The 27,476-nt window shown below is 42.1% G+C and overlaps 1 protein-coding gene across 1 annotated transcript in view; it reads right to left on the minus strand.

Annotated features, from left to right (window-relative positions):
• Window positions 1-27,476, minus strand: part of PHF8 (PHD finger protein 8) — a 3,148,719-nt gene that overhangs the window by 1,704,461 nt on the left and 1,416,782 nt on the right. Inside the window, exon 9 of the mRNA XM_044080095.1 lies at window positions 12,029-12,135. Within this exon, the coding sequence (XP_043936030.1) occupies window positions 12,029-12,135 (107 nt within the window). The remainder of the gene's footprint in view (window positions 1-12,028; window positions 12,136-27,476) is intronic.

Genomic DNA, 27,476 nt, shown 5'->3' on the forward strand with positions numbered 1-27,476 from the left:
ATCAAAAAGCAGTTCAAGCTCTATCTTTGGTACAAAATATGTCTTCCAGTAATTTTGAGGAAAAATAAATCAAGTGAGCTCAGAGCTGATTAAAATAAACGAAACACTGAAAGAGAAAATCAACTTAAATACCAAAAAGTTGGGAAAAATGGAAGAAGCTTTCAACATATATTCTGAGAAATCAGAGGATGAAATGAAGAAAGGCTGGCTTGAGTACGAGACTGCTCAAGAGCTGTTTCAAAAAATGGTAGAGTTAGAGGACATGGCACAGAGAAAACCAGAAATGTTCTGCTGTACCAGAGAAAATGGAAGGGACAGACTGTATTAAGTTTATGACGGAACAAATAAGCAACTGGACTGGTATTCCACGGCAGATTTGTTACTTGAAAGGGCACATTGTGTGTATGCTCCAAACATAGCCATGAAAAAGCAGCCAAGACCTGTGTTAGTAAAGATGCAATCATACCAGCAGCAGCAAGAATTAAACAGATGCTCAGATGAGCTGATAAAATTTCAAAAATCAGTGGCTGAAATTTAGAAAAGGCTGGATAAGTTTGAGACTGTTCAAGAAGAAATTTTCAAAAAATGGTAGAATTAGAGGATATAACATAGTGAAAATCTAAGATTTTCTGCTGTACCAGAGAAATTAGAAGGAAAGTACGCTTGCTTAAAATCTTGCAGCTTGATGTTCTTCTCTTCACTGTTTTAGTATTCCTTACCAAAGGGATTCCCTGCCAAGGGTTGCCTAACATCTGGCCAGTATACCAAAGCCTTAGGATTTTATGGACATTGCAGGTTATGAGTATGCTCCCTGCTCAAAGCGTAGGGCATAAAGGTGATGTACAGACATACATAACTCAGAAATGAATAGCCCCAGGAGGAACAACAATCCTAGGAAGTAGGAGGAGGAAAAAGGAACAGAGTGGAGCAGAAGGGGGGTGAGGGAGGTAGTGAATACTGCAACAGTGAAGAGAAGAACATCTACTGTTATGGTAAGATTTTACACAACTGAACTGTACTATGTCCTTCCATATCACTGTTGCAGTATTCTCTACCAAAGACAGAATAAAAAAGCCCAAGCGGAAACTTGGAAGGAGAAAGGCCCCAAACAGCCCTCAAGAAAACCATGCAGGATAGCTCTGGCAAAGCCAGCCCTTTCTTTGGAAACGACATCTAACTAGTGCTCCTTACTAAAGGTATGGACAGAGTTCCAAGTAGCAAGATCAAGGATTGAATTGGTATCCAATCGATTGAGAAAAAGCACCAGAGGAAGCCATAGCCCTAGTAGAATGAGCCTTTACTGAAGCAGAAAGGCCTTTAACATGAAAGGAACAACAAAAGGAAATGGCCTTGGAGATCTAAAAGTAAATGGTTTGCTTGGAAACAGACAAACATAGGGACCTGGGATGAAAAGAAACAAAGTTGCTCAGACTTGCGAATGGCCTTATTCTTATCCAAATAATATCTGAACTACCTATGCAAATCCAAGGTGTGAAGAATCTTCTCACTAGCAGACTGCAGAGAAGGAAAAAAGGAGACTAATTCATTAACCACCTTGGGCAAAAAAGGATTAGTACAAAGACACACCCTGTCCCTAAGAAAAATCAGACAATGGTGAACAGCAAAAAAAAAGCCTGGAATTCAGACACTCTCTTAGCTGAAGAAGGCCCAAAAGAAGACTACACTTCCATGTACAAAGCTGCAAGGAAGCTGACGCTGCATGCTTAAAAGGAGCCTGAGCCAATTTTTTAAGAACAAAATTAAGGTCCCAGAAAGGTATAATAGGTTTCCTGAGAGGTCTGACATGAAGGACGCCTTTAAGACATTGCTTGACCTCAAACCTAGAGGCCAGAGGAAGAGTTAATGGCAGACAAGCAGAAATTAACAGAGGAATATGTCAACCCAGCATGGATCAATTCACACAAATAAGACAGAACAAGAGGGATCTCCACAGAAAGTGGATCCTGCTTACGGCCATGGCACCAAACAGTAAATCTCTTCCATATGGACACACAGGATTTCCTGGTAGTGGATTTTCTGGCCTCCTGCAAAACCTTAAGCATGTCCTCAGAAAAAAGGTGCCTAAAAGGGATCAAAATCATGTCACCCACAATGTCAGTTGAAGAGTGGACAATTAAGGATGGATGAGAGATTCTTTGACTTGTGTGAGAAGGTCCACCTGTGAGGTAACTTGTGGCGACTGCCCTTGGCTGGGTGCTGAAGAGGTGGGAACCAATGCAATTCTGTCTGGGCCAAAAGGGAGTCAACAACAACATTCTGGAGGAATGAAAGGAAGGGGGAGAGAAACATCCCCCTCCAAGACAAAGACAGGGGGACCCACCCTCCAAGGCCAGAGGACTTGGGACACTGGTGCAAAAAAGAGGAAGCTGTCTGTTCAAAGGGGAGGCAAAAAGATCTGAGGAGTACCACACTGATGGGCAATGTCCAGACACACATCTCTGTGAAGCATCCATTCATGAGCCTGTGTTACAGACCTCCACAGAGAGTTTGCCACTATGTTCTGCTCTGAAGGAATATATTCAGCTTGAAGACTAACGTGATACTGGACAGCTAAATTCCACACTTGAACAGCCAGCCTACAAAGAAGGTAGGGACGTGTCCCCCATTGCTTGTTGATGTACCACATCACTGTGGTATTGTCTGTAAAGATTTTGAAAGGTCAAGGAAAAAAAAAGAATGAAAGTTCTGAAGGGTGAAAAGGACAGCACTCATCTCTTTGATATTAATGTGGTCTGACCTCTGATGAGGGAGCCAAAGACCCTGGATCCTGAGGGGACCAAAACAGACTCTCAACCTAGTCAGTGTCTGAGGCAAATAAAAAATTTTCCTGAGCGGGGACTGGTGGCTGAAAAGGAAGTGCCAGATTGAGAGAGAGCTGATGAATCCACCACTGAAGCTCGAGCTTGAGGCATGGAAGAATAGGGACTAAAAAAATATAGAAAATGACAGGGCTGGAGTTGCACTGACTTTAGGAACCACTGTAGTTTTCTCATATGGAGTCTGACAAGAGGTATCATAGGAACGGTGGAAGCCATGCATCCTAGAGCCTTGAGAAATTCCTTGGCTGTAACAAACCTGAGGAAGAAGAGAGTGAAAAAAGGCGATCAACGAAAGAGCCTTCACAGAAGGCAAGAAGGCCAGCATAGACATGGTCTGGAGCCTGCAACCAAGAAACATGATCCTGAGAAGAACAAGGACTAATTTCTGGAAGTTCATTGCAAATCCCACGCTTTGTAAGAGACAAACAGTACAGTGGAGGTGTTGAAGAAAGGTTTTGGTGGAGGAAGCCTAAATAAGTTGATTCTCCAAATAAGAAAAGATCTGAATCCCTCTCATCCTGCAAAAAGCAATCACAGATGTGAGGCATTTGCTGAAAACGTTTGGGGTAGTAGGAAGACCAAAGGGCAAAACACAGAACTGAAAATACAAGAAAGAAAGAGAGAAACACAAAAACTTCCTGAAAAGGGGATGAATAGGGGATGTGAAGATAACCACCTTTGAGATCCAGAGAGACTAGGAAAGCCTGAGGAAGAGGAGGAGGAAACAGGGTCTGAAGGATAACATCCAGAAAGAAGGAATTTTCAGAAAGGTGTTGAGCTAAGAGAGGTCCAAAACAGTCTCCAGGTGCCTTCCTTCCTGGTAACCACAAACCTTCTGAAATAAAAACCCTTCCCCTCCTGGGAAGGGGGAACAGCTTGAATGGTGCGTTGAGAGAGAAGGCCCTGAAGTAGCTTTGGAAAGAAAGGAAGATGTTCCTCAGGAAGTTATGGGATGCCCAGAAAAGGAGGAGGGAATTTCCATACCATGAAGCATCCTTGGAGGATGATGGACAAAACCCAAGAGTCTTGAGTGATCCTTAACCAATTGGAAGGGACAGAGAAAGATGAAGAGATAAAGGAACCTGACAGAAGAAATGGAAAAGAGACAGACAGAATCTGGTTTGTCTGGAAAAGGAAGTCGAAGTGGGTGTCTGAGTAGATTTAGCAGGAGGAAGCTGCCTTGAACCCTTTTAACCTTTGGAGGGGGGTGAGGCTATCTGTGAACAAAAGCAGATTTAGAGCGATAATTCCTTTGGAATTTGAGAATATGATAATCAAAAATGCGCTTAAATTCATGGAAGGTCTTCCCCCTTATCCTGCACAGACTTAAAAAGCATAGCAGCTGCAGAACTAAATAGATTCTTATTATCAAGAGGAGCATCCAACATTTTAGCCTTAATATCATCAGGCAAAGCCTGGAGATGAAACCAAGAGTAACGTCTCAAAACGGAACCAGAAGCAGCATCTCTAAAAGAGGCATCAGCTGCATCATAACTACATTTAATGAATTAGTGGGCTACTTGAGAAGCAGAGTCCAGTACAGAAAGGGCAGACGTCTTCCCTTCAGAATCAGGAAGGTCAGAGATAGCCTGGAAAGCCTGAGAAAGAAGGACTAAAATATACCTGGTCATATGGGTCTGGTAATTAATAGCCCAAAAAGCCATGGTGGCAGAAGTACAGTAAAGTCTCACTTAACCAGCATGGGGATTGGTGGGGATTGGTAGATTCCAGTTAAGTTTATGTTCCAGTTGCTTGAGATATGCTTTGCGATCTTTGATTGTCTTGTATACCAGCCAATCAAAAATCGCAAAGCAGAGCCTCTTTTGTTCAATGTGGAACAGCAGGCTGTTCTGCACTGAACAGAGGAGGCTCTGCTTTGCCATTTTTGATTGGCTCATATATCAGTATATGAGCCAATCAAAAATCACAGAGCGGAGCCACGTCCACTCAGTGCAGAACTACTGGCTGTTCCACACTGAGTAGAAGTGTCTCCACTTTGCAATTTTTGTTTGGCTCATATGCCAGCATACTAGCCAATCAAATCCCGGTTGCTTAACAGTGCCAGCTGCTTGAGTCCCGGATAACGGGGATTTTACTGTATATACTTTCTAGCCCAGCCATTTCATGGTCCTACTGTCTTTGCCTGAAGGAAGTAGTTTAGTAGAAGGCAAAATCTTTGAGGGTTTGTCAGCAGAAGCACCTTTGTAGAGAAACTTACAGTCATCATGCACCTTGTAAAACATGCCAGGTTTCCTAGAGGCTGGAGGTTGAGACTCTGGGGCCACAGAAGCAGCAGAAAAGGAATCTAAAAGGGAAGCCAAGACAGGAGGTAGAGCAGAGGGCTTAGGGGACTCCACCTGGAGGAGCTCATAACACCTCTTCTAAATGTCAGAAACTTGAGAGCAGTAACATTTTAAAGTACTCCATCATACGTGAAATAGTATCTCTAAAACAGAGTTCTTCAAAAGGGGAGTCTGGGTTAATAGAGTCTTCCTCTTCTGAGCCATAATCCATGGGAGAAGGAATCTGAGAGGTATATGTCAAAGACTCTTCCCCAGAATCAGCCTCTTGACTGGGGTAGACGACCAAAGGGGAACAGGTTAAAAAAACTTGTTGGGGAGGCTTCAATGCCATCAAAGCATTAAATAACCCCTGGGTAAACTCCTGCAATTCACAATGGGGATCTTTACAAGCAGGGGAAATATGCTTTTTTTTTCTCTTTCTTTTCAGAGATGTCTGCCCTAAACACTTGAGAAGGTTCAGACTCTTGACTACATTCAATTAATGTACTAGGAAACACCCCCTCGAACCCACTGAAATGATCATTCGAGGCTCCCCCTCAACATCTGGAATAGATGTATGCAGATCTTCAGAGGACGTGCAAGAAGCTGGACCCAAGCCGACCTCCGATGCAGTAGTGGCAGATGAATCTGATTTAACAACCAGGTGATCCTCTGGGCCTTCATGAGCCTCGAGAGAGATGTCCAGGGGAGACAGGACTGCAGCTGAATCAGGCTTGACTCTTTATGTCTATTTTCTTGGCAGGAGGTGGACCACCTTGATGGAAGGATTCCTCCATAGCACCCTGCGTCAACAATATAACACATTGGATCCCCAGGTAAATGGACAAGAAGGAGAGATGACTACATATGGTCTTAGGGGCAAACACCTGGCAGACAGAACACTTTGTATGGTCATGAGAAGCACTCAAACAAAACAGATACTGCTTTTGATGATCCTTATGGGGAATATGCCTCCCATACTGACATTTTCCATTTCTGGTTCACATGTAAACTCATAACACTGAAAAGAAAGAAAGGATAAGAAGAAACCCTAATGTGGCACTTATCTGAAACACAGCTCAGTAATCATCACAGAAGTAGCAGCGTTCAGAATGACAATCAATGATGGCATTCGGACTGGCAGCAAAAGTTCTGAGGTATGAATGTCTGTACATCACTTTTATGCCCTGCGCCTTGAGCAGGGAGCAAACACGTGACATTCAACGTCTATAAAATCCTAAGGCTTTGGTATACTTGCCGGACGTTGGATTACCCTTGACAGGGAATCCCTTTGGTAAAGAATACTGCAACAGTGATATAGAAGGGCATCAAACTGTATTAGTTTTATGAAGGCACTCAAGCAACTGGACTAGTATTTCAAAGCAGGAAATGTTAATTGAAAGGGTACGGGTCTATATTAGGAAAGTGAAAAGACGTTTACACAAATACGTAAATGTAGTACCATATAACGTGAAGTGGACTTAGATCGAAAGTTGAAAATCGCGAAAATGGAAATATCGAATTTCCATGGTTGGCCCATCTGTGGATTAGCTGCATAAGGTAAGTGTTGGATAGTTATGGAGTTTAGGCTAGGGTGCGGGTTAAAGTAAGTGCTTAGATAAGTAATGTATGTTAGATTTAGTGTAGGGTTACAGGTAGGGTTTTGTTAAATGTATGTATGTAGGTTATTTATTTTGTTTGTGTATATTTTCGTAGGGGAAGTGTGCAGTAGTTACGGACCTTAGGGTTATAGGGAGGGGTTAAGGATAGTGCATAGATAGCTTTGTATGTGGGGTTTAGTGGTGTTGGAGGTAGGGTTTTGTTAAATGTATGTATGTGGATTATTTGTTTTGTTTGGGTGTATGTATGTAGGGGACGTGTGCGGTAGTTACAGACCTTAGGGTTAGGGAGGGGTTAAGGATAGTGCATAGTTAGTTGTGTATGTGGGGTTTAGTGTAAGGTTAGAAGTAGGGTTTTGTGCTTTACTTTAGGTTAGAAGTAGGGTTTGGTTAGTGTATGTATGTGGTTTATTTATTTTATTTGGGTAGGTAGTACATAGCTAGTGGTGGGGTTGGCCGACTATGACAGTTCAATTTTTTTTCTGCTGTTTAGTGCATTCGGGATTTTTGCGGTTCGCAGTATAGGGATCGATGTTTTGGTATTCACGTATAGGGTTTTTCGCTTTCGTAATATAGACCCAAAGGGTACACCATGTGTATGTATGCTCCATATATGGCCATGAGAAAGCAGCCAAGAATTTTATTAGTAAAGATGCAAACCTAACAGCACAAAGAGTTGCTCCAGGCAAAACTGTGGCAAAAGGGAAGTACAGTGTTTGTAGAAAATGAGTATTCACTGTAAACCAGGAAGAAGACAAATAAATTTAATTCAGTCATCAGGTAACGTTGAGAGGCAGGTGTGAGATTCAAACTACTGCATCCAGCTATCTTCAGAATATTTTTTTCCTGCAGGATCCAAGAAATTTTTTGATGCAGAACAGGTTAAGATGGAAACACAAGTTTGTTCAACAAAAAGTGCACCATCAAACAGAAGGGGACTCTTGCTTCTTACTCTTCTGTCAGTAAAGCATACACAGACTTTGCCAATGAAACCTTCTCCAATGTTCCAAATGAAATGCTTGCGAGAGAGAGAGAAAAGCACAGGAGGTGACTACAAGAATCGGGAGTGGCATGGACTTGAATCAGAGTCTAGGGTTGGGAGATGGAGAAGAACAGGAAGAAAACCAGCAACACTGAAGTTAGTGAATAAATGTGAGATTATAAAGTATCTATTGTATTTGTGAAATAAGGTTATACAGGAAAAAGTGGCTGAGAAAGACTGGACTTTTGTTGACTTTGTAAAACTTGTGGGGGACTGAAAAACACATACCCCACTTCATGTCAATGTTTGGAAGGACACTAAAGGGAAAAAAGAACTGTAAATAAAACAACTTTCTTTTTTAACAGTATTCGCATACAATATTTCATGATATAAAATGCACGTTATATAGTAAAACATTTTCAATGACTGTTGCATGTAATAAAATACTAAAGTAAACAATTATTTTTTCATTTTTACTTTTGAGATATGTAGGCATTGCAATATAAAAAGAGAAGAAAGCATGGACAAAATTACGTTTAAATTAATACTCAATCGTGGGCTGGAGGATGGAGTGCAAAACTGCACTGCTTATGTAGAGTTGAAATGTTTTCTCTTACCTTTACAAATGTGAATGTCTGGATTAATGCCCTTGACTTAATCTAATAATAAGTATTTGTCTAAGCAAGTGGGCTTTAAAAATAACAGAACACCGTGAATTTTTTCAGCAAATAATTGTTGAGTGTGAGTTGAGAAGTCTGCATCTGAGGAAAGATGTACATTCTGTTCTTATGTTTCCATGGAAGTGACTACAGGTGTTTTCAATAAATCTTGAGGGTTCAGGACACTATTTGCTGAGGGTAACACAAAACTAAAATGTACAAGGACAAGCAGCTCAGTAAAAAAATAAAGTTTAAAATGATTGGAAGTGAATAAAAGGTAGCAGCTTTCCTGGTACTTCAATGCATTTTCTAATACAGTATACAGTTTAGTTTTATTTAAAGATAGTTAATTCACTATTTTTTAAGGCTAAAAGTTAATGTTTTCTAAAAGCATACAAGCTGTTTTTCACATCTGGGAGGGAAATAAAGGTAAGACAAGAGCAGACGACAATTAGTGTAAGTAGGAGCATAGGCTGTAACATGTTCTTTAATATGGGTGTCCTTAATTTTAGATTAGGCAATGCTTGTGGGTACAGCTGTCAATTTGGGACAACTGTCATTATTAGGAGGGTTAAACTTAATTATATGAAGGTGTACACAGTTGTCTGTGTTTGTTTTAAGTTAACAGGTTATTGTGGTGTTCTGTGTATGTGTACATTTTTGAGGGTTTTCATTAAAACAAAAAGTGTTGTAAAAATGGGACACAGGTTCAAATGGTGATGAAAAGAAACAACTGTATAAATGATCAACCTGCTAAACATTAGTGGGTGCATGTATCACAAAAGCTGGAAATAGATATTTAAAAAAATCTATCATATATGGGTGGAAATAATAATGTATCATATTATTTTGGAGTGTGAATAAATTCACATGCAGAAAAAAGTAAGATTATTAAATTATATTAAGAAACAGAGAGTGCAGACAGCGGTGCTACAGGAGACACATTTGGAAACAAGTGAGCATGTGAAGTTGATAAAGAAAGGATTTCAGGATGAGTATTCAGCAGAATATTGGGGAATGGGGAAGTATTCATACTAATTGCTAGAGGAGCTCCAATAGTGATAGAAGAGGAAAACAGATAATGGTTGATTTGTGGTAGTAAGGGGTTGCTGGCATGTATTTATATTCCACTTAAAACTTCTGTTATGGCTCTTAAGAAAATGAAGTGGGAAAATCAGCTTTCAGCATGGAATATTACTTATAGGTGGAACTAGAAATTGATTTGGAGCAGTGAAAACAGGGTAGAATTCTAAAGAAATTTATGAAAATATTTGGTATGGAAGACGTTAATTAAGTAGTGGGAACTCAGAGAATTTACATATTCCCCAAGGTACAATAACCAGGCTAGACTAGACAGAAATTGTATTTCACAGGAACATGTGCATATAACTGAAAGCTTCGACAAACATCCAATAAGTTTCAGATCACCTGCTAATAACAACAAAGAGATCATGCACCAATAACAACCAAGATAAAAATGCAGGGTAATAAAGTAAAAATGAGACACTTGTGCTTCCCTACCTTCCTGGTAAAAAGAGAAGAACTTAAGGAATGACTAGTCGAAATTATTCAAGAGTTATTAGGGAAAATAAAAAAAAATCTTCAGAAGTTACACCTAGTGAGTGGGATAAATGAAAGTGGAATTTAAAAATACAGTATAAATAAAATAAAAGGAGATATGGTTAAGAAGTAATGGGAATTGTTTAGAGGCACTGACAAACGTTTAAGTACTGCAGAATAAGAGGAGTCTCACAGAACAAGAGGAAGCACAACTGTAAAATGCTAAAGAGAAAATATGGGAGTATCTGGATAACATGCATAAGTTTAGAATAACTGCTGTTAAGCAACTGTTTTTTATAACAACTCCAGAGCACAAAAACTGTTAGCACAATGATTTAGACAACAGAAAGTATAAAATGTCATTACCAAACTTAGGAAGAGTATACCAAGAAAAATAACCAGAGAGCCTGTAGAGATATTACAGAAATTTCAGAAATTTTATGAAAATATGTATAAAGCAGGGGATGTGGAAATCAATAAAAGTACATATGGAAATATTTATGAAAGACTTAAGTATGTCAAGGTCAGAGGTAAATGAGGTTCAACAATTAACAGTTAAGACAGAAGTAGATGAAATAAAAATTGATACATATAGGCAATCTGCAGGAAAGTCTCCAGGAACAGATGATATTCTTGTGGAAGTTTGGAAGCTAGGAGGGAAGAAAGTGATAAAGATCTGAAAGGTTGTATTTAACAGTATTTTAAAAGGAGGGAAAGCATCAACATCTTGGAAAAAAGATGTTGTGGCTGTAATACCTAAATACCCATCAGACCCAGCTTCATATAGGCCCATTTCAATTTTAAACCACAGTTATAAAGTGTTTATGTCTATAACAGGAAAGAATGGCAAAGGTGTTGCCAAAATTGACAGATCTGGATCAATGTGGTTTTGTGGGGGCAGGCAAACATGTGACAACATTAACAGAAGAATGACGATCCAGAGGGAAGTAGAATTTAAGAAAATACCTCTTCTGTTGTTGGGTCTTGATGCTGAAAATGCATTTGACAGAATAAGCTTGGGTTTTATGAGTAGGGAAATGGCAGCATTTGCATTTCCTGATACAATAATGTTAATTAGGAGGATATATGAGGTATCAGAGGCAAACAAAGTGGAAAGGTTGCTCTCTGATAACTTCTGGCCTAACAGAGGGGTGTCCCTCTTTCCCTTTGTTTGTTTTACATATAGAGCCCTTGGCAAAGAAAATAAAGGACTCTGAAATTCAAGAATATAACTGGTATGGTAATCAAGACAAGTTGGTTTTATTTGCAGATGATATTTTGTACCTGACAAAATCAGAAAATAAGAAAACAGGATAATAAAACTGCCAAGCCTCAGCTCTTTGCAAAAAAAAAAAAAGATTAATAAAGGGGAGTCAAAAATAACAATCAAAGATAATGTTCCAACAGTAAACACGGTAGAATAACAGGAAAAAGATATCTTGTCAGGACACAGGTCTGCCATTGGTCAAAACAGAAGAGGTCATGCAACAAAAGTATCTGACCCTACTTGTTTATCTCACATTTACCAATTTTCTCATGCATACCTATCTTATTATACCACTTCAAATTACAAGGCAGTCCACACAACCAGTGCGCCTATGGGCATGAAATCGTAAATACAGCAATCACCATTGTAAGTGAAAATTAGTTCTTGCAAACTCTCGACTCCCATAATGATGGATACTACCATTAAATCTGCTTCCCCTTCTTCCACCAAAGGAGAAAAAAAGGAACTCTGTAGGGTTCTTGTCCTCAGGAGAACAAATAGGAAGGGACCCCTGATGCTTAAATCAAGGGTAAGAATAAAACAAAAATAAACAATAAAAATCATGTTAAAGCTACAAACAGCTGAGCTCCTCATTAAGTTACAGTTTACTCCAGGTAATTTCTAAATGCATGGAACAAGAAGGTCATTACAGATAAAAATAAATGAGCTCCCCTTGCAGACTACACACACACACAAAAAATCAATATGGAAAGATGCTACTTTTCATTCTTCCTAACATCTCATTTGAGCACTAAAGAACTGGAAAACAAATAATGCAAACATAACATGTAAGCAACACTGACAGACCAAAAATCTCACCTCTTAATGTGTCCAGTAAATGTTTTCCCGCATACCAACAAATGGTCTCAAAGTTTGGAAACTTGAATAGATCAGCAGTGCTTAATCTCTTTTCTATCTCATATGCTCTACAAAATAAACAAAGGCATTACAACTCACATAAAACAATTTTATTACATTAAGAGTTATTACAGTATTAAGAACAACACAATGTAGAGAGAACCCTTCAGGTCACTCGCAGAACAAGAAAGAGTAGCCTACCATGCTAAAAAATCTTACAGCAACAACAAGTTAATCCCATCACAAAAGCATGAGAAGTACTGAAGCATCACTACATAAACAATTAAGGGCATTATGTGTGTGAGATTTAATTAAGACAAACTATCAAAAATGCAGGCTGCCAATCCTCAGATCTAAGTGAAATGAAAAATAACACTCAAGGATAACACTCCTACAGTATATATCATGACAGAAAAGGAAATGGCGCACCAGCTTGTCAGCACAGGTCTACCTACAATCAAATAAAATAAAAATGCCTGATGATAACCTATTTTGCTATCGCCTATTTACCATTTACCTTTGTATACAACTTAACCATTTCAAGGATCACTGTGTCTTTTAAACTTCAGCAACATTTTTGGTCTCAATGTTCATATATCAGTTCATGAATACTGTATGCAAAAGTTGTAAATTCTCTCTAAAACATTTACAGGATCCAATGCATATAGCTTATCCTTGAAAATGTCTAGTTCTTTCAGCTAAATGTGGTAAATAAACATGCAAAAGCATCATAACATCACAGTCTGTTGCTGTAACAGGCCTTCTCTACAACTTAAAAAGAAGTTATGTACTCACCATAACGTTCCATCTATGTTGTCCATTTTCATTCTTCCTCAATTGATGGGTTCAGATCCGATCCCTCGGATCTGACTCTGCCGTTGCTAAAGCTTGTGGCAACCAAAAAACTCTCGAGCTTCTCCCTTACCCACAATGCCCCAACCCCAATTACCTCAAATCTTGTTTGCTGCCTTAGTAGAAAGTAAAGGATGGAAATTATCATGGAGAAGGTATATCTGGAGCTTAAGTAAAACATAAGGACATACAAGTCTACTAAACACTCATTCTTCCAGAAGCCTTAAGGATGGAGGTTGGTGGGAGGGGAGTTGAGGAAGAATGAAAACAGACAACACAGACGGAACATTATGGTGGGCACATAACTTCTTTATCTGATGTCTAATTTCCAAGACAGACTCAAGAAAGGGTATTCCTAAGCACCACAGAACCAAAAGATGCCCTTCATCTGGAGACCATATCTAATTTATGAGTAATAAAGGTATGGGGAGTAGTCCAAGCAGCTGCTGCACAAATATCCATGCACACACTGCTACACAAATATCATCCACGGACACTCTGGACTGAAAAACTGAGGACACTGTCATGGATCTAGTGGAATAGGCTCAAACAGGTTTTGTCAGGGCAATGCCCAATTTGTTATACGCAAAGGAAATGCAATTTGTTATACACCTAGACAGGGTAACTTTGGTAAATGGTTTACCCAATGGTGGTTCTACATATGAAACAAACAATTGATCACAATTTCTGATGTTTTAAGTCCTATGTAAGTGAAAATGCAACTGTCTATGAACATCTCTCCTTTGTTAGAAAATATGGGAAAGAATACTGCCAAATTATTTTATTTATTTTACATTTGCTGACTGGGATAGCCTGACTGGATACATGTCCATTTTCAGCGGAGGCCCGGGGAGAAAAGCTCCACAATGTTTTTTTGTCTTTCGGCTTTTCCCGGTTAGGGGTCGCCACAGCAGAACTCCAGTCCGCTAATGATTGGCAGTAGATTTTACGTGCCGAGTTGCCGGCCTTGACGCACAACCTTCAACGAAGGTACGCCCATTCACGCATGTCTCCACACAGAAGACGCTCTAGCTGAGAATCGAATGGGACAACGTCTTACTGAGGCGACAACGCTACCGCAGCACCACCACCGCAGTCAAAGCTCCACAATGATAATAATAATAATAGTAATAGTACAATAATATTCCAAGAGAGCAAAAGATTTAGATACAATATTTCAGATAGTTCAGCACAGTAGGAACAACATAGGCATATGCTAAAGGTTAATAGAGCGAGAAAAAATATGATATAGATCTTTTCACAAATTTAAAGCACAACAGGAAACACTACAGTATACAGAAAGGATATACTCAGCAGGCATAACTGCACATTAAGACATGACACAACAGATGAGTGGAGTATCTGCTTGCTGATAGCCTAATAGCTAGAGAAAGACCAAGTTGTTGGATTGGGTTAGTCAGGGGCAGAGCCAGTTAGTTCTAAAGTATATTTTGAGGCCTTTTTTAAATAGGGGAACAGATGGTTCTTGGATAAGAGTTGCAGGAAGAAGGTTCCAAATTTTACCCACTGAGTTAGCAAACAGGGAGTCACCTGCTGTATTGTTGGATTTTAGGGTTAGGACTAATAGCTTGTTGGATGAATGGAGTGGCCTACTAGCATTAAGTGGGCAAATAATGCTCTTAAGCTTTATTTATTGATTTGTACAGATTTCTGACACCACACTTGGAAGAAATGACGGATTGCTACATAAGGTAACCTTGTCTTCATGGAAAATCAAGTATGGAGGTTTTGAGCAAAATGCTAGAATCTCAGAAATTCTTCTGGCCAAAAAAATGGTTACTAAGAAACTTGTCTTCCATGAAAGATATTTCAGTCTGGATGCAGCTGATGGTTCAAATGGAGATGGTGTAAGACTGCAGCACAAGGTTTAGGACCTAAGGTGGAGTACCATCTTTAAAGGGTGGATTTAACAGTACAGTGCCTTTCAAAAATGCTTTGCTCAACTTATGGGACACTACAGAAGAATCATTTATTCCAACATGAAAGTATGAAATCACTGGTAACTGTACTTTAAGCAGCAGAACTAGCTCCTTCTTCAAAAAATATGCTCTAGAAATTCCAAGATATTATGAACAGGTGCTGTGAAAGTTCAATATTAAGTTTTTGAGCCCCAAAAAACAAATCTCTTCCACTTGCTGGAGTACAGTTTCCTGGTGGAAGGTTTATGGGAGGACAAAAGAATATGATGGACAGGAGAAGACAGCATAGGTTGTCTGGCTATTAATGGAACCTGAAGAACCAGGCAGCCAGCCTGAGATTTACTATGTCTGGATGTATCATGCCTGCTGAATGAGACAGGAGGTCCAGAGTTGGATCCAGAAACCAAAACTGGTTCAATCAGGTGAAGTCAAAGGAAGGGAAACCAAATTTGTTGAGTCCAATAAGGGGCAATGAGGATGACCTTGCTCTTCAACCAGCTTTCTGAAGAAATTTGGGAATAAATTAAGTGGGAGGATACACATAAAGGAGACCAGGGGCCCAATAGTGAAGTAGAGCATCCCTCAGGGAATACCTCTGTGGAGGGATTAGGGCAAAGAAGCTGTTGCATTTCTTATTCAGGGGGATGCAAACAGATCACAGCAAGGCTGGCCCCACTGTCGGAAGATCGTGTTCGCAATCTTTTTATTGAGGGACCTTTTCGTGAGATGGAAGAATGCACCTGCTCAATTTGCCTGCTATCACACTGGACTTCCCCGAAATGCGTATGATTAAAGAAAGCATTTGAAAGAGATAGCTCACAGCTACACTCTGACAGCTTGTCGGCACAATAGGTAAGATTTGGTTCCACCCTGTTTGCTGATGTACCAGATGACAGACATGTTGTCCAACTGTACTGCAATTGTCCCCAAAGCGACAGCAATCTGAGCTGCTTGTAATGCTAATAGCACTCCTCTCATCTCTAGGACATTTATATGCAAACTGGCCTCCACAGGGGACCAAGTGAATTGGACCGTCTTCCCCAGACAATGTCCCCTTCACCCTAGCTGGGAAGCATCAGTGGTCACTACGGCGTTGGGTTGAGAGGGAATGAATGGACAACTTTGCAGAACCTGGTCTAAATGAATCCACCACTTGAGATTTCTCTCTCAGATGTGAATAATTCTTATCTTGTAAGACACAGGCTGATAAACAAGCGACCACTGAGCAGCTAACATCCACTGAAGAATTCTCATATAAAACCTGGCAAATGGTACTAACATTACTGTTGCTGCTATCAATCTCAGAGCCTGAAGGACCAGCCGGGTTGAAACTCAGATGCTGCAGGTTATCTTTTTGACCTGGAATCTTATAGTCTGAACTTTCAGTAATGGTATGGAAGCAATGGTTGTTTTTGTATTGAGAAATGCTGCTATAAGCTCTAAACTTTGAGATGGTTCCAGACGAGATTTGTTGTACTTTACGGTTATCCCCAGAAGAGAACAAGTCTGGAGAACCTGGTCTCTTGCACATATGAGCTGATGCCAGGTCAGAGCAGTAATGAGCCAGTCCAAATATGGAAACACTCTGAATCTTTGCAATCTCAGGTGAGCTGCTACCACTGACATGCACTCAGTAAACACCCTGGGGGCTGTGGTGAGTCCAAAGGGCAGTGCTCCGAATTGAAAATGACTGGCTCCCAGTCAGAAGCATAAGCACCTTCTGGATCGTCTGTTCATCTTTATATGATAGTACTTATCCTGAAGGTCTATACAGCACATCCAGTCATCCTTGCCCAGAAAGGGGAGAATGGACTGAACCGTGACCATCAGAAACTTGGTTCTTCAAACTGCCTTGTTTAGTTTGAAGACATTCAGAATTGGTCTCCAATACCCTGCATTATTTGGCACCAAAAAGAACCTCGAGTAAGTTCCGGATTATATCTGGTCTGGTGGGACCTCTTGGATGACTTTTTTTCTAGCAGCTTATGTATTTGAATTGCTGCACGTCCCCCCCCTGACTGGGTGGAACATTGGGGATTTTTCTTGAGATTGGGGGTGAAAGGGAAAAGGGTATTATATAGCCTTTGAAAATAATCCTCTGCACCAGAGTATCTTTTGTTTTATCTAGCCAGGCTCTGTGGTGTAGGGATAATCGTTCCCCGACTGTCTCCAGAGGTGGATAATCAGGCCTCCTTTCAGGAGCACTGGTAGAGTTTTGTCAAAGAATGATTCTCTGGAACCCTGGTTCTGTGGGCCACCTCTGCCATGGTATCTTCGTCCATTAGAGTTCCCTCCTCTGCCTTGGGGGAACCTCCTCCATGTGTGTCTTGGAAAGGACCCCAAGACTGCTTGAACCACATTTTTGGACCACCTTGTTGATTCCTGGAAAAGGTTTGTTGAGGAATCGAAAAACGCATGAGCATGGCAGACAGTTTCTTTCGGTCTTTTTCATACCTGGACAGACTGCCTTTTACTTTGGGGCCGAATAAGGATGTTCCACCAAAAGCAGCATTGATGAAAGAAGACTTGAAAAGCTCTGCAAAATCACAGAGGCATATCCAAGCATGTCACCTTATGGAAATGTCTGAACCCACTGCCCTTGAGGTTCCCTCTGCTACGTGTAAGATCAAGCTCATGGAAGAACTGGATATGGACTGTAGGGTCGTCAAATGGAAAGTAACAGATGCCTGAACTTCATCAGAAACAACATCAGAGAGGTTATTTGCTAACTCCTTGATCAAATCCATCTATAACCTAGTAAAGTGGGTCAAATAGTTCGGAGACATCAAAGCGAAGGTTTCTGAAGCACAGACACGCTTCTCAAATCTATCACCCATGACTCCCTTTGGGGGGATGGACAGTGGAACTTTCCTCAGCTAGTTCCTTCTTGGTGGCCATCACAATGACCATGGCATCACTAGGAACTCCCTTCCCCCAAAACTGCTTATCCACAGGTGGTGCCATTATCTTAGCTGGTCTGCGAGGAATAGGTTCTATAGTATCAGGGTCTTTCCACTCCCACCGTGAGATCAAATCAATGAGCTCACTGGTAGGTGGAGTCACACAAAAGGTAGACGATCCAGTACTAAAAGCCTCCAGGAGAACAGATTCCTCAGATGTAGGGTTGCTGGATGTCCAACCACCTCTCTGTTTACAGATTTCTAGGACATCTCCAAAGAAGACATCTTCAGGAAGTGATCATGGGGACCCTTCGCCTTCATTGATATTCGTCTTCAGTGACAGACTCCCTAGTGTTTCCTCTTACATGTCCTCTTCTTAGGGACCTCCTCAGTGGGGTGCTCTGGGGAGGTATCAGAAGAGGAGATTACAATTCCTTGGGCGGGAGCCTGGGGTTTTGGTACTGGCTGTTCCTGTGGAAAGAGACAGTGAAGCTCTGAGCGCTGAGACATCATAGTAAAAGACTTAGGATCCAACAGGGCTGGATCCATCAGAACTATCGAGGTAGAAAATACTCTCTTTGCAGCCTCGAAAGCACAGCAGCTTGAAGAGGGACAGAACACTGGATCTGAAAAGACAAGGTTCTGAATTGTAGACCTCCCCTGCACTGAAGGCAAAACCTCCATGGTGGAAGGCAGAGTTGAGCTAATCACTGCTGAGGCTCCAAGGTTCAAAGATGGCTCCAAAATCTTCAGAGTCAAATGTAACACCTTGGATCTGACAGGCAGACTACGGCTCCGGGAGTTCTCCAGACTCAGTGAGACCAGAGTCCTAAGAGATGATCTCGGATCTGAAGATAAAGTTATCCTTGGATCAGTGCCAGAAGGATCCGATGACTCAGATCCAAAAACTCAAACTACAGGAGTCAGAGGAGGAATCTGTAAAGGGGGAGTAGTAGATATACAGCTCTCCTAACACAGAGGAGTAGGAACTAAAGGAACACCAATCTGTCTCTGTGCTAAGAGAATCTTCTTCACCAGTCTCTTCCTCATATTCTTCGGTAAGACTTCTGGAAGAATAAGTGCAGTATATGGATTGAGACCACGGTCTTTGGAGAAGGTACCCTGTCAGGAACTGATCTAATGACTGGGAGTACCTTGTTCTGTGTAGTAATTTGGCAGTCTGAAAGTCTGGATCCGACAAAGTCTGACTGAGCTTTGACCTCAGCGGATCCAACTTAGGAGGTGTCGGACTAGATATTTTCCCCTTGGCAGGATCTTTCAATTTTTGCCTTTTTCAGATCCGGGGTTGAGACCATGTCCTTATGAGACCTCTTTCTTGTGGAGTCCAGAGCTGAGAAGGAGGAAGATGGCTTCAGAGAAGAGGATTTTGTAGTTTTTGTTTTAGAGGAAGAACCCTCAGAAAGTGCCTCTCCAAAAGAAGAAGGAAGAAGACCTTTAAGTATCAGCTTGTTTTTGCATTCTACTAACACACGAGGATTAAAGCCATGACATATTGAGCAATCCTCTCGTAAAGGGAGAGAATCTAAAAAAACAAAGTGTGTGGGCATTGGAAAGTGGCAGCTTGTGCCCACACTTCGTACATTTTTTAAAGCCTGATGGTTTATCCGCCGACATCAATCAAAAACCATTAAAAATATAACGAAACAGTCAAGAACATTTTTTCTTCTTCTTTTTTATAGGAAAATAATAGAAAAAGGGGAAAAGAGATGAAAATACCACCAATGGTAAATAAGCTATGACAGTGTTGTACAGGGAGGGAAGACACTAACAACAGTATCTAAGAGGTCCTAAAAATGTATGAAAGAAGAAAAAAATTCATAAATGAGGTAAGGGACAGTAATATAAAAGTTTTTTTTTAAGTAAGGAATTCAAAAAATTATGACACTTATCTGACAAACGCTCGAGAAAGACGGTAGACCATGCCTTTTGCTTGAAGCGGCAAACAAGACCTGAGGTAATTGGGGTTGGTGCATTGTGGGTAAGGGAGAAGCTTTAGAGTTTTTTGGTTGCCATGAGCTTTAGCAATGGCCGAGTCAGATCTGAAGGATTAGATCCAACCCCATCAGTTCAGGACAGAGTGAAAACTGGCAACATCAGATTATTAGTTTACACCTACCTCAGTTATCTCCCCCTCTGTCAGGAAGAATATCAAGTTTCCAGGCTACTCTTTTATAGATTATTACAGCTCTCAAATTCCTAGAATTCATCTTTTTATTTCTAAAAACTATTACTGTTCTACTTTAATTTATACATCTAACGCAAGTAAGGATACTTATCACATTTTAAGCCTTTCTCCTCTTATCCCAGACACAGAAAAACTAAGAAAAAATCCACTAAAGTTAGAATTTCAGAATGAAAAAATAACTTATGTACTCACCATAATGTTCCATGTTTGTTGCCATAATCTCACCTTCATTCTTGATGGTCGGGTTCGGAACTGAGCATCGATTCCAACTCGGCCGCATACTAAAGCTCGACAGCTTTCACTGGCTCGAGGCTACATCTTATCCCAAGATGCCTAGCGACTGTTACCCAGATCTCGTCTGACAGAAACTAATCACTAGACTATGCAACCCAATACAACTACAACAGATCCTCTGCCCATAATTCCAAAGGCATGAAGGGAATCAGGAAATTTACAGCCAGTTTCAGAAAATTCCTCTCGATCCTCTAGGAAGGGGGAAGGAGGGGTGGGATGCAAGAATGAAGGCGAGATTATGGACAACAAACATGGAATGTTACGGTGAGTACATAACTTGTTTATGTTATGTTGTCCTATCTCGCCCTCATTCTTGATGGTTGGGACAGCGTCCCCAGCACCTGCTTTCTAGGGTGGCTCAAGGGAATAAATACTTTAGAACACCAAAGGATGCCATGTTCCGGGAGACCACATCTACTTTGCAATGAGTGATAAAAGTATAAGGGTTGACCCATGCAGTTGCAGCACAATTGAATCCAAGGGGAGTCTAGCTTGAAAGGCAGTGGACGTCGACATCGCTCTAGTTGAATGCCCTCTAATTTTTCCCAGTAGCTATTTATTCTGAGAGTTATAGACATAAATAATGGTGTCTGTAATCCATTTTGATAAGGTGGACTTTTGAAATTGAAGTTCCTTTTCTGTTTTCTGAGAATGAAACAAACAGTTGGCCAGATTTTCTAAATTCCTTTGTCCTATGCAAGTAAAAATGTAACTGCCTATGTACATCCAATTGGTGAAGTTTGTATTCTGCCTTGCTGCTATGACTGGGGAAAAATACGGGTAAGCTCAATAGACTGATTTAAATTGGCCAAAGAACAAACTTTTGAAAGAGAAGAAGGATTTGTCCTGAGAGAGACTCTGTCTTTGTGGAAAATCAGATAGGAAGGATGGATAGACAGAGCTTGCAGTTCTGAAACCCTCCTAGTGGAAGTAATGGCTGTTAAAAAGATCATCTTCCAAGATAAGAACTTTAGTGGGCAAGAGGAGGCTGGTTCAAATGGAGGGAGAATTAAAGAAGATAACACCAAATTGAGGTCCCAATGAGGTGGTGGTTCTCTTATGGGAGGTCTTAAAAGGAATGTACTCCTCAGAAAGGCTTTGCATAATCTGTGGAACATTATATTGGATCCCATGTCTCCTACATGGTAGTTTGATATGGCAGCTAGTTGTACTCGTACTATGGCTGCCGCTGCACCCCGATTAAAGGTTTCTGTTAAAAATTCCAGGATTGCAGATATAGGGGCTGTAAAGGGGTCTATATGGTTTTTGTCAGCCCAACAAGAAAATCTCTTCCATTTGCTTACATAAAGTTTTCTAGTTGTATTCTTGTGCGACGAAACCAGAATGTGTCGCACTGCTGGCAATAGTTCTGGAAGCCTAGCTAAGATGGGAAGTGGAGTAACCAAGCTGTCAGCTTGAGGCTTTGAACAGAGAGGTGGAGTGTTCCTGACTGATGAGTCAGAAGATCCGGCACTGGGTCCAGGATCCAGGCTCCTCCTGAAGATCGGACCACTGAAAGGGGAACCATATCTGACGAGGCCAGTAAGGAGCAATGAGAATTAGTCTGTGACTCAACAATTTGGCTTTCTGGAGAACCTCGAGTATTAATGGAAATGGGGGGGGGGGTGTACAGAAATCCCGGGGGCCAATTGTGAACAAGTGTATCCCTTGGTGACCCCCCTAGAGGGGGAATTAGAGACAAGTAGCTGTTGCATTTGGAGTTGATGGATGTGGAAAAGAGGTCGCAGCAAGGCTGGCCCCACTTGCGAAAAATTTGGTTTGCAATTTCCTGATTCAGGGACCACTCATGAGGAATAAGAATCGCCCTGCTTAATCTGTCCGCTATCATGTTGGATTTCCCCGGGATGTGCTTTGCAGTCAGAAAACGCTGAGAAGAAATTGCCCATTGCCATACTCTCTGAGCCTCTCGACAAAGGGGGTAGGATCAGGTTCCGCTTTGTTTGTTGATGTACCACACCACGGACACATTGTCTGTTTGCATTGCAATCGCACCTGTTGGAAGTGAGCTCTGGAATGCTTGCAATGCTAGAAGCACCGCTCTCATCTCTAGGACACTGATGTGCAAGTGGTATTTGTGTTCTTTCCAAGTCCCTTGGGCAGTCTGTCCCAGATAATTCCCCCCACCCCACTCTATCTGGGATGCGTCCGTGTTCACTGTAGCTACAGGGTGGGGGGAGAACAAATGGTCTGCCTATTGTTACCTGTGTAGACTGAAGCCTCCATTGTAGGTCCCTCTTGCAGGTGTTCGCAATAAGAATCTTGTGTGACATGGGCAGCTCCTGCATGGACCACTGAGCAAAAAGTAGCTACTGTAATATCCTCATGTGTAGACGCGCCAGTGGGACCAGTGCTATTGTAGCTGTCATTGAACCCAGAACCTTGAGGACAAATTTTGCCTGCACTTTTTCCTTCATGAGCAATATTGACACCTGATGGCATGACATTTGAATTCTTTCATGAGGCAGTTTTGCAACCATGTCTTTTGTGTTTAAGTCTGCCCCTATAAAGGTAATATGCTGCGATGGCAACAAGGCAGATTTTTCAAAATTTATGGTAATGCCCAGCTCTGAGCAGAGATAAATGGTGGTGGCTCTTGCCCTGGTTAGTAGATGCTCAATGGTGGTGGTCAGGAGCCAGTTGTCTAAGTATGGAAACACCCGGAATCCTACATGCCTCAGGTGAGCCGCAACTACTGCCATGTACTTGGTATACACTCTGGGGGCTGTAGTGAGACCAAAGGGCAGAGCAATGAATTGGTAATGACCGGCTCCCAGCCGGAAGCATAAATATCTTCTGGATCACCTGTCCATCTTTATATGGTAGTACGCATCCTGAAGATCTATGGAGCACATCCACTTGTCTTGTCCCAGAAAAGGGAGTATAGACTGCAGTGTCACCATCATGAAATTTATTTTCTTTATCAACTTGTTCAGTCTGCTTAGATCCAAAATTGGTCTCCAGTCCCCTGTCTTTTTTTGGAACTAAAAAGAACTTTGAGTAAATTCCGGATCCAATTTGGTCTGCTGGGACTTCCTGGATGACTCTTTTTTCTTAGCAACCTTTGAATTTCTAGGGTTGCTTGATCCCTCTGACCGGGTGGTATGTCTGGGATAGACTTTGGTGGAAGGGAGAAAGGACTGTTGTACCCCTGGATATGACTGACCGTACCCATTTGTTTTGAGTGATATCCAGCCAGGCTTTTGGGTACAGTGATAATCTCCCCCCGACTGCCTCCAGAGGTGGACAGGCGGGCCTCCTTTTCAGGAGCGCTGGAAGGGACTACCAGAGAACATATCTCTGTTGCCCTGATTTTGCGGACCCCCTCTGCCACGACGGCAGCGTCCTCTGTTATTTCCCCCTCTGCCCCTAGGGAAAATTCACCACGAGCATCCGGCAAAACTCCTTTGGATTTCCAGAACCACATTTTTCCACCCTTCTGACCTTTGGGATAAGGTGTGGTAGGGGCGGAGAAACGTAGTCCCATGGCAGACAGAGTTTTGTCATCTTGTTAGCTCCTGGTGAGAGTCTCTCTCTCACTTCTGGCCCGAACAAAGACGAGCCGTCAAAAGGGGAGTCAATAAAGAAAGACTTGAAGGGTTCAGCAAACTCACAAAGATGCATCCAGAAATGTCTCCTCAGAGCTATTCTTGTGCCTGCTGCCCTGCTCGCTCCATTGGCCACATAAGAAATGAGGCGCATGGAGGAGTTTGTTATAGAGGTTAAGGTCACAAGTTGAGAGCTTATCTTGTCAGGTACCCCCCCCCCCAGCTGTAGCCCCTTGGAGGGCATCTCCTAGCTCCTTGAGGAGATCCCTCTGAAGAGTAAAGTGGGATAAATAATTCAGCAACCTATGGGTAAAGGCCGCTGAAGAGAACATACGTTTCCCCGTATCTGTCCATTCTTCGAGACTCCTTATTTGGTGGATGGACAGATGAAGTTTCAGCTAGTTCCTTCTTGGTGGCCGCCACCACCACCATAGCATCGACTGGGACACCTTTACTTAGAGATTGTTTGCCCTCCGGGGCTGTAATAAATTTGTTCGGGCTCCTCGAAACTGGTTCTACGGACTCTGGAGAGCCCCACGCCTTTCGAATGACTACACCCAGAAGCTGGTCGAAAGGCGGAGACACCCAAGAGGTGGAGGGTCGAGAACCAAATGCCTCCAGGTACACCAACTCATCTTCAGAAGGGGAGAGGGTCTTCCAGCCACTTCTCTGTGTCAGGATCCCTAGGATGTCTGAAAAGGAGACATCCTCAGAGGGTGACTATGGGGACCCTTCTGAATACTCTAAGTCAGTATCCAATGTAACAGACTCAGGGGAGTCTATGTGTTTCCTCTTACAGGTTCTCTTCCGAGGGACCTCCTCAGAGGGATGCTCCGGGGAGGTTTCAGAACAGAGGGTCTCACTCACTGGGGCATCCTAGGGCATTGGTTCTCTATGCTGGGGTTGTAGGGATGGTGTAGAGGTTGACACTAGCCCTTGTGGGAGAAGAGTAGCTTGAGCCGAGGGTGGAGCAGTCTCTGAGGAAACCACACTCCTCATCACCTCAAAGGCATCACGATCCTGGGCCGAGAGAGCTTCCAGCTCCGAGGAACTGGGAGACCTCCCTCACGCCAAGGAGGATGGCTCCAAGGCTTATGTGGGAGCCAAACTCACCTGCGCTGAAGCTCCAAGTGGGAGAGTTGGGTCCAACAAGGATCCAATTCAACTCTCCCCCCAGGAACCGATGAGGGAGTCTCAGCCCCCAGATCCCTCGATGGACGACAACATCGATGAGATCAGAGCGAAGGTCAGCATCAAAACTTCGGGGGTGGATTTTAGGTCCGAGGGTTCTACCACAAGGACCTCCAGACACTCTGGCTCCGAACTCGATTGAGTCGGAGGAGGAACAGAAGGTAAAGCAGCTACTGAAGTTGACTCTACGACCATCTGGGCTGGGCTTGTGAGAATTTTTGCTAGGGCTGGTGTACAAAGCAACCTTCTAACCACCCACTCCACATCATCATCCGAAAGGCTCCTGGATGACCAAGAAGAATGGGTGGAGGACTTGTGGCTACCCACCACCGATTGCAATAAAGGAGACTGCGGCACCGAATGAATTGGATCCAAGGAAGGTGACCGGCTCCTTTTGTGGCTCAGAGACAGTTCCGAAACTCCAGGAGGAACTGATGGAGACCTTGCCTTTTCGAAACTGACAGACTCTGGATCTGAAGAACCCACTTTCTCATGACTTTTCGACGGTTCGGAAGCTGGAAGCGAAGTAGTTTGGGATGACTTTTCTGAAGGTTTGGAGGCCTGAGTCCCTTCAATAGCTGATTCAAAAGGCCCTTTTAACAAACCCCTTGACTATCAGCTTGTTCTTCTGTTCCTGCAGGACCCTTGAACTAAAACCATGGCAAATAGAACAGGAATCCTGCAGGTGGATGGCGCCCAAGCAATACACACAACTAGTGTGTCCATCTGTGAGTGACATTTTTTGTGTGCAAGAATCACTTCTTAAAACCGGACTATTTGGTCTCTTTAAACATCCTGTCACAATTAGCAAAAAACTGTCACAACCAGTAATGAAGTCAAAAAATATAAAATTTGTCACCACAAGCCCAACGACACACAAAATGGATCAGCAAGACCACAAAAAGAAAACCAACTATACTAGGAAGAAAACCAAGTTTTTTTTTTTTTTTTTGGAGAAGAAAAGAGTTAGAGGAGAGTCTTTAATTTAAACAACGTACTCCTCTAACCTGAGGAGACACCTCTAACTTAAATAGCGAAACCTGGATTTCAGAACAGGGAAAGGGGAGCCCCCTAACTAAAAACAGGCTAAGCTAGGGAAAAAAGGGGGGGGGGAGGAATCCTCTAACTTAAACGGATTCACTTGAAAGGAGCAGCTGATAGACAGAAGGCTTAAGATAGACAGAAGGCTTAAGAAAATGACGGCCCAAACAAAATCAGCAACAAACAGTGAAAGAAAACTTTAATTAGGGCAAGGAAGCACTCAAAGATACAGCTATCTAAAGAAATTACTTCTACTGCTTAACTACCAAAAAAAAAACACGCAAAAGGTTAAAGAAAAAATTCACTAAGCCTGAGCCAGAGAAAAAGCAATCCCAAAGCTGTAAGCAGCAAACAAGATTTGGGTAACAGTCGCTAGGCATCTTGGGATAAGATGTAGCCTCAAGCCAGTGAAAGCTCTCGAGCTTTAGTATGCAACTGAGTCAAAATCGATGCTCGGTTCCGAACCCAACCATCAAGAATGAAGGGAAGATAGGACAACATAGCATCAGCAGTTTGCAGGAAAATGTAAAGTATGGCATACTACAGCTGTGGCTCTACAACATTTACCATCATCTACCCCCTTTTTTCCCATTTTCTAAATGAGTTTGGAGTGCTGTTCCAACGGTCATCACTCTTTCTTGATTCAGTGCCACTCTCCTACCTTCTTGGACAATAATGTCTGACTGTTGCAGGTCCTCTCTCATACAATCCATCCATCTCTTTGCTGGACTCCCTCATTTTTCTAGCCTTCTTCCTGTCTGTCCCAGTCTTCCTCAACAGATTGCCTTCTGCTTTCCTGCACATATGCCTGAATCACCATAGTCTGTTCTGTTTGACTTTCTCTACATCTGGAGTTATTTGGGCTTTGTTCCGATGTCCTCATTTCTTCTTTTGTCTTACAATGTGTGCATCTCAGGACCAGTCTCGGGTAATTCATCTCCATCACCTCTTGCTTCCTTAACTGCTCTGCCTTCAGTGCTCAGGTTTCTGTACCATACAGTAGTACTGGTCATACCAATGTCTTCTACCTTCAGCTTCCTTGGCATTCTTCTGTCGCACACTACCCCTTAGACACTGTGTCAGCTGACTACAGCCTCTCGGAGTCTAGCTTTGACTTCTTCATTCAGATTTCCCTTCTCCTCAACCACTCCTCCCAGATACATGAAGATGTTAACCTGTTCCAATATTTTCTATTCTGTTTCATTTCTCAGCTTCTTCTGATTTCCATCTGTTGCCATTGCAATGGTCTTATCTGTACTCAGTTTCATCTCATGCACTGTCAGTTTTGCCTTCCACTCCACTATCCTTTGCTGAAGTTCCAGTTCAGAATTTGCCTGTAAAGCCACAACATCTGCATACAGTATATTTATTGATCTGTCCCCTCCGACTAGTTTGCTTATGTACTGCCTTACCAGATGC

The sequence above is a fragment of the Protopterus annectens genome, chromosome 8.part0 (assembly GCF_019279795.1).
Source record: "Protopterus annectens isolate FY-2018-M chromosome 8.part0, PAN1.0, whole genome shotgun sequence".
Lineage (NCBI taxonomy): Eukaryota > Metazoa > Chordata > Ceratodontiformes > Protopteridae > Protopterus > Protopterus annectens.